Below are 8,755 nucleotides of genomic sequence, written 5' to 3'. Positions count from 1 at the left end.
CAGTTATGCTTTTAATATAGTTTTATGAAAAGCTTCAAGTTTTAATTTCAAATCAGCTTCTGGCAGTTAATTTTCCCTGGAATGTTTTTCGGTACTTTTTTGGGTCTTGGCAGAATGGCAGTATTTTGTTAAAACGGGTAACAAAACATTGAAATTTGGTAAGTAGGAACAATTTTTTTTGCCAGTAAAATGGTACATAAATTAGGGGAGACTGGGGCAAAAAGTCACAAAACGGATATTTTATTTTTTTACAAGCTACTCGAGAGCTTCAAAAATTTCCAATTAGCGCAGTTTTATAGGAAATTTACCGCTCTACAACTTTGTGAAAGTAATATTCCTCTATTTTGTAAGGAAATACGTTTATCGGGCCAATTTCTAAAAGGTAATTTTGTGACCATTCTCAAAAATGCTGGGGCAAATAGTATCAGACATGGGGTATTATCATATTTTGATTTGCTTTATTACGGGCTTTCGTAAATTTAAAAAATAGCTAGGTGACATATTTTCATAGGAAATTTATTCCTCTACACCTATTTAAAACACCGTTTTCTCTGCGAGAAAAGTGAAAAACGAGAAAAGTGCTTTCACACTTTTCACAGACATCAGAACTCACTTCGCTTTTTGTTACTTTTTGCTCTATACCTTTTGTTACTTTTTACCCCAAGTGGCCATTTTTAGTAAAAGGGTTTCTGAAGAAAAGAATCTTTGTGAAATTCTTAAATAGATAGCGGTTTCGTATTCAAAGAATCCAAATTATTTAAAAATATTCACCAGTGCATCAATTTTGGAAAATAAGTAGGTAATATTTGTTATGTTCTGTAAGGAAAATATTTCAAAAATAGGTCTAAAAATTTCGATATTTTTTATTTTCTAAATTCCTTGTTCGAATTCTAAGACACTTATGATATTAAAGAATGTCTATAGAGGCTATCTATAGAAAAAAATTTGAGCCGCTATCTTTTTTACCTTGGAAGATATTGAATTTTGAATTTTTCGATTTGTGACTTTTTGCCCCAGTCTTCCCTTCTTCTCGAACTCCATAGGGAGAGCGATGTAGGCATCACTTTTAGACTTATCCATCCGTCATCTTTCTGGCCTTTACCACGCCAGGGGCCAAACGGTTAAAGATAGCGACTTGGCATTTCCGGGAGACCCTCCATAAGTCAAAGCTAGAACCCTAGAACCATTAACATGCCCCACATTTCCGACCTCTCCATCCCTTTTCTTTATTTCCAAAACTACGTTTTTTTTTAAACATTTTTCGAAAACGTTACGTGAGATTTTTTGGTTTTGTTTTGGTTTTGGTTTAATTTTGGTTTTTAATGGTCCAAGGTTTAAAATGCTCTGGAGAGCATATTTCTTGACAGAAAAGAGAAACAACAAAAAAGAATAGTGTAATGTTGAGGCTCGTTGGAAAGATCTTGGGATTCCTGACAAGCCTAAAGCGATTTCCATCAATTATGCAACCGATAACTCATTTTTATCCGAAATCCAATTATATTACTCATAAGGTATTATGGGCAATATTTTGAATGATTTATAAATAGGTTTAAAATGGTTATGAACTGGTAATGAACTGGTTATGAACACATAAGTAATGTTTGTCCGAAAATAAGTTCTATTACAGTAGACTCTCTCAAATTCGGGCATATGGGACCGAAATGTCAGCCGAATTAGACAAAAAATTCGGGTGACAAAGTTTTTGAAATGAACCATGCCATGTTTTTGAACCATGCCAAATTTGAGCATATTTGAAGTAGCCCGATCTTAAAAGAGCCGAATTTGCGAGAGTCTACTGTAGTTTTAAAACTATTTTAGGAGATCTTATGAGTGATTTATAAATTTGTTCAAATCGATTGAGAACCGGTGAGCGGTATTTTTATAGGCATAATATCTAAAAGTCACGAGTTCAGCACTTTGCAAAGCCTTGAACTTGAACGCTTTGCTACCCGATTTTTCTTAAAAGAAACGTTGCACAAAATTTAATATTAAAAACTTTATAATTCATTTTTGAAAGGACTGGAGAAGCTTTTGACTATGTTTTCTAAAAAAAACTACAATTTTGTTTTAGAAGAGCATTCATGGAAACTCTCAAGCTTTCCACATTTTCTTAAAATAATGAAAATCTGATTAGCATTAGATCTTTGTCGAATTTTTTAAAATAAACTTTAAAGGAAATAGTTTTGAGACTCGTAAATAGCATATTTTATTTGATTTTTGATAAACTTTCCGGCATTTTCTTCATGGGAAATGCTTTCTTTATACCTTTAGCATACTTTCGGCTTTTGAAATCCGTACAATTAATTAAGATTGATTTTAAATTACGTCTTAAAACACATAAAAGAACACTTCCTTTATCAAGATTATAATTAAAAAATATAAAGAACCATCCAGAAAAATCTGGAAATGTTTTATTTAATTTTAGGTGGGAAAGTTCTCGTTTTTACAATAAATTTCAGATTATAATAATCGGTGTGGAAATGGATTCATAGTAAATTTCAAGAAGAAAACTTTTAAGAAAAATTCTTTGGAAAATTGACGCTGCTTTTGATTCTTTTTCCTTAAACCAAAGTATTCATTCTTTGAGAAACCAATGGAAAAGTTTAACAACTATTCGAACTGCCATAAATCACCAGGTATAAATTTTCAAATGAAGTCCAAAGATATTATTCTCAAGATAAAAAGCACAATTTTCGCCATGAAAAATTATTCAAATTCATGAAAACGTTGGGAGTAAGGAAGGAACCTCAACGTGTATTTAGGGCTTTAAACGGAACTAAATCGGTGCTCCTGGACATTCCCCGGGGACTGACTAATTTTTCCACCATGAGGCTTAAATTGAGTGTCGAAAGAACACGCGAATATCTCAACCACAAAGTAAGTGAAAACTCACGGATTCGATGTTGCGGTAATGACTACACTCAACACAATAAGGTCCTTTTCAAGATCGGCCCTTTTAGTATCATTTCAATGAATATTGAGGGCCTGTCGACGAGAAAAGAAGATCTTTGTGATGTTTGTGTAAAATATAAATGTGAGTCCTTTGGGTTCAGGAAAGACCCACAGGGGCCCCATGCAACGTCGTTACAAGGTAAAAACTGGACAAAAATTGTCAAAATCGGTGCAGAAATGGCTCGAGGGTTAGAATTTCCGTAGAAAAACTCTTCTTAAATGGTTATCGAATGATTTAAGGTCTTAGTACAGGATAATGATTTTTCAACAAGCTCAAATAATTAATGAACAGTCAATTAATGAACTTGGATTAACTAATAGAAAACTCTTTTTCCTTGCGTTCTAAAATCGTTTCTTTGATGGGTAATCCTACATAAATATTCTCCTAAATTAACATCCGGAACGATTTTAAATTTGCCTCACTTACTGAAATACTGACTACGTCCATTTGATTGTCGGATTGAAAAGAACTAATATAATACCAATAAAACTATATCTATCTCTTCAGAATTTTATTATAGAATGAAAAATGATTTTAAAGTTTCCATTTCTAGAATTGATTGATGAAAATATCCAAAATTTTGCATTAGGGCAGAATCACATTGACAGTAAAATGCTCATTTTATTTCGTTAATTTACGCATTTTCATTACAATTCTGACGCAAATTCTCGATTACCGTATTACCTTATCTCATACTCGGTGGCACTATGTGAAAATAATATAAGAAAATTAAAGAAATAAAACGAAAATGCGATAAACGGTGAGCAAAAAAAAACTTTAAGCACAGTTTTTTGCTCACCGTTTATCGTATTTTCGTTTGATTTCTTCAATTTTCTTATATTAATTTCACCTAGTGCCACCGAATATGAGATAAGGTAATACGGTAATCGAGAATTTGCGTAAGAATTCCAATTAAAATGCGTAAATTAACGAAATACGATCAGGCTACGACGAGCATTTTATTGTCAATGTGACTGCCCTTAAAAATACCAGTGCTGTCCATTGCCAAAACATTTTGGACATTTGCAATTCTTTTAGAGGAACTATAACAAATAGGAGTGCCTAAAAAGGCTTCTCTCTTGATTACGAAACAAAGAATTAAATACCTTTCTATAATTTCATTTCAACCATTTGAACTATTATTTTAACTTTCACTCCCCAGAAAAGTTATTCAACGACAACGTAAATAAAAGCAGCCCTGAGCGAATTGTTTTGTGTAGTTTCCGTCTGTGATACCAGCACAAAAGCTTAGTTTGAGAGCTTTTACAAATTTAGTGTGCGGCTTTTGCAGTTTACCAAATCGACAGGGTGTGTGGCTGATGTATGCTTGAATATTCGCATTGTTAATAGACGAATTCGGCATCATTATGCCTTGTACATGTTCTATTTCTGGCTTTATTGCTATTTTCGTGGGCGAGTTTTCCAACATCTCGCCCAACTCCCCCTTTTTCACGTAAAACTGTCCAAGGATTGCGTCACTAACTGTAGAATGCGCCAAGTCAATGTCGATGGGAATTTTCGCGCCATAAACACCACAATTGCAGATTGAGCGATATAGAACTCTTAAGTAACGCACACAGTTTTCAAACACTTTTACAAGGAAAAGTCCGTCAGTTGCGTGTTTTCAGCTGAAGATCGTGGATCACATCACAGTGTTTTCGAAGTTTTGTGCTTTGGGGGATCGCGATGGCGACCGTTTCAAGAAAAAATCAAGATATCATAATTAAAGTGAAGAGTATCGAGAGGACTCTCCTACCACTCATAAAACAGGTAAGATTTTGGCACAGAAATTGTGGTCCAAGTCGAGAAAAGATGATTTATGAAGTTTCGTGAAATTTGAGATATTCCTGGGACTTGTTTATTTACCAAATAGTGTCAAAGAGTAGTGATAGAGTGTCGATCTCTGTCGCAGAAAATTGATTCTGAGGCACAAAAAAATGTTTATGTGGTGATATGTGGTCAAAACAACGACAAATAGTCACAAAATATTGGACCACATTTGAGATTTTTGCTCTCCAAAGTATTCAATTCAACTGACATCAATTTATTTATCTTAAGTTTTTTCTGCGATATGAGTTGATAAATGTGTAGATAAAAGATTTCGAGCAAATGGTTTAATAGATCTTCCTGGCCGGAAAATATATTGAATAATTTCCCTGTAAAATACATTTTATTAATAGTTATTAAAATATTTATATTAATTTTTTATGTATATTTAAGTTCCGTCGAGTTTTTTGATTGGCAAGAGCTCTATGGCATTCAAACTAAATTAAAACTAAAATAATAATTATTTTTATCGCTTCCATTTAATAGAGTAAATTTTAATATAATTACAACCATAATGTACGCGGTATTGTTCGATAATATTTATTGTTATAGTTGTTATAGTGAAGGTGATTTCATTATCCTTATCTCGTAAAATCCCTTTGTCTCAATTAAGGGCAGAATGACATTGACAGTAAAATACTCACCGTATTTCGTTGATTTACGTATTTTTATTGCGATTCTTACGCAAATTTTCAATTACCGTATTACTTTATCTCATACTCGGTGGCACTAGGTGAAAATAGTATAAGAAAATTGAAGAAATAAAACGAAAATGTGATAAACGGTGAGTAAAAAAAACTGTAGGATTTTTAACTACATTTTTTCGTACAGTTTTTTTTGCTCACCGTTTATCACATTTTCGTTTTATTTATTCAATTTTCTTATACTATTTTCACCTAGTGCCACCGAGTATGAGATAAGGTAATATGGTAATTGAAAATTTGCGAAAATTCGAAAATCAACGAAATACGGTGAGGCTTTGACGGAGACGGTGAGCATTTTACTGTCAATGTGATTCTGCCCTAAGGTAATATGCCCCCGAATCGACCAGTTCCTCGTCTCGATCTGTGGTCAATATTTGAATGTTTGATGGTGAATTTCTATAAAATTGTCACTGATTCGTATTTATTTATGGAATTATTGACCTGTTTATGTTAGATCATACGCCAAATATTAGTGCAAATATAAATAAATTGAATAAATAACTGTACCGGTCGACTTGAGGGCACTTTACCTTACATGTAAATAACCATTTATTAAGGGTTAATTATTTGTAATAGATGTTCGTTAAAGAGATTAACTTATATCTGTTTTACAAAAATGAAAAATTTCCTTTCGAGCTTCCAAGATTTGTTAAAAATCCAAAACTGTATGGCAAAAAATTGTAGAGTTTTCTTTTTCAATATTTAGTTCATTTTATTACATTTTGAAAATTTTCTGTTAGCCTTGTTTTATGGTTTTGTCTTTACGAAATATTTGAAATTTTAATTTCTCTGTTATCCTTAGCTTAATAAGCTTTTTTAAAAATTACATTTTCTAAAGAATATTTCATTGGAGTTTTTTTACTGAAGCTCAAAGAAAATCCTTAACAACTCTAAATGGGATACAAATTTGAAGAATAAAAGATAAAAGAAATAATGTTCCATTAACCCTTTAAGGACGATTGAAACACCGGTGTCCCATAAAGAAAATAATTTTTCCTGACTATCTAAAGATACTTTTTTCTAATGTTTGTACATAATTGCAAAGTACAGGGTTGAAGGAATGTAGGATATTTTTTGCAAGTCTCCAGCTATTGGCTATATAGTAAATTTTTAAATTCTCATATTGAAAAATTATTTTAATTTTATTTTATACTTCCATTTTTTTTTTAACAAAACCCTTTTGGTAAAAGAAACTACAATACTCAAACATTATATTATATTTTTCATTAGAGTGAAAATTATCTCTCATTGGTATCGTCAGAGAAATTACTTAAATTTTTGGGATATTTTTGTCCCCTTTGTAGCAACCAAATTTATAGCAACCAAATTTACTGTTTTCTTTTCAAATTAGAACAGGTAATTTATCTTTAATACAGTAGACTCTCGCTAATTCGGCTCTTTTACGATCGGGCTACTTTTAATTCCGGCAGCAGTTAAATTTCAAAAAAAAGTTTATCGACATTTTTCATTTTTTTGAATGAAAATATTTTTTCTCAAATTTGCCATGTTTTGTCTTAGTTATGATGTGATTTTGTATTATGTCCAACGCACAATTACTTTTGTTTTGTAAAGATATTTTTGGCATTTGAGTGAGAGTGAATGAAAGCGAGATCTATTCATCTCGCTCTCTCTCATATGAAATTTTGAAAACATGTTTACAAATAAAATTTATTGTGCGTTGGGCATTATAAAGGGGGTTTCATGAAATTTACCATAAATATGAGTATGTAAACTTTATATTACACTATGCAACACGGTTTTGTTAACGGAGATCTCACATGGTACGTTTGATAGAGTCAAGTCCCCTGATTAAGAATCTGGTCTTGGTTTTGCTCCTATACGTAACAATTTTTTTTTAATACTTTTATATTTTTTCTGCTTTGCCTTACATTATCCGTTATATCTCAGGTTCTAGTGAACAGAACTTGAAAAGTGTGGGTGCGTTGGAAAGCTCATTAGTCGAGCTTCAATTTTGATAATTGCAAAAAAACTTGTAAAACCACTCCTTCGGGGTGTAAAATTGAAGTTTCTCTAAAAATTACCAAAAAAATGGTCCTAAAGCGAGGTTTTAAAGATTTGTATAAAATAAACTAAACAAAATATTAAAAATCCAATGATACCAGGCGATAGGCCACACTTAGAACTATAATTTTGTTTATCTGAGACATCGCGCTCCGATCACTCTAAATGCCTCATTTGTTGGATTTTGTCATTTTCCAAAAATATGAAGTACCTATTTTAGAGCAAATTTCCTAAAGATTTCTGAGAATATACCTTTTAAAACTTATGTGAAACATACATAGATGTTGAGGTTCTTCTTTAAATCGATCGGAAAATCATCAACATGATTTTTATTTACATTCCCAATTGTTAAAAAGCTCCCAATTTTCCTTTAAGTAATTCAATTTTTGTTTCTATTTATTTCCATCGATCCATCTAATACTATTTCTAGTAGAGGCTAATTTTAAATGAAAGTACGATCTAAAGTCATTGAAATATATTTGCGAAATGATCGCTGATGCGTTTTCTACCTATCATAAAAAAACATTCTAAAATGAATTTAGGGGTTTCTTCTCGCGGTTGAATGTTGATCAGTGATGTTAATGAAAATCATGTTGATTCATGTTGATGGCCCCCGATCAATTTAAAGAAGAATCTCCACATTTATGTATGTTTCACATAAGTTTTAAAAGATATTTTCTCAGAAATCTTTAGGAAATTTGCTCTAAAATAGGTACTTCATATTTTTGGAAAATGACAAAAACCAACAAATTAGGCATTTAGAGTGATCGGAGCGAGATGTCTTAGATGAGCAAAATTGTAGTTCTAAGTGGTGCCTATCGCCTGGTGTCAATGAATTTTTAATATTTTGTTTAGTTTATTTTATACAAATTTTTAAAACCTCACTTTAGGACCATTTTTTTTTGGTAATTTTTAGAGAAACTTCAATTTTACACCCCGAAGGAGTGGTTTTACAAGGTTTTTTGTAATTATCAAAATTGAAGCTCGACTAATGAGCTTTCCAACGCACCCACACTTTTCAAGTTCCGTTCACTAGAACCTGAGATATAACGGATAATGTTAGGCAAAGCAGAAAAAATATAAAAGTATTAATAAAAAAAAATTGTTACGTATAGGAGCAAAACCAAGACCAGATTCTTAATCAGGGGACTTGACTCTATCAAACGTACCATGTGAGATCTCCGTTAACAAAAAAAGTTGTGAATTTGTTGCATAGTGTTATTATGCGAAAGAACAAAAACTCGTTGCA

The 8,755-nt window shown here is 31.9% G+C and overlaps 1 protein-coding gene across 1 annotated transcript in view; it reads left to right on the top strand.

Moving 5' to 3' along the window:
- The first annotated feature begins 4,565 nt into the window (after positions 1–4,565).
- LOC129803197 (alpha-catulin) overlaps positions 4,566–8,755 on the top strand; it is a 119,309-nt gene continuing 115,119 nt past the window's right edge. The window contains exon 1 of the mRNA XM_055849605.1: positions 4,566–4,723. Coding sequence (XP_055705580.1) covers positions 4,640–4,723 — 84 coding nt within the window. The 5' untranslated portion in view covers positions 4,566–4,639. The remainder of the gene's footprint in view (positions 4,724–8,755) is intronic.

Source organism: Phlebotomus papatasi, chromosome 2 (genome assembly GCF_024763615.1).
Source record: "Phlebotomus papatasi isolate M1 chromosome 2, Ppap_2.1, whole genome shotgun sequence".
Lineage (NCBI taxonomy): Eukaryota > Metazoa > Arthropoda > Insecta > Diptera > Psychodidae > Phlebotomus > Phlebotomus papatasi.
Note: the sequence above shows the minus strand (reverse complement) of the source record. Positions and strands in the feature narration are given on the sequence as shown.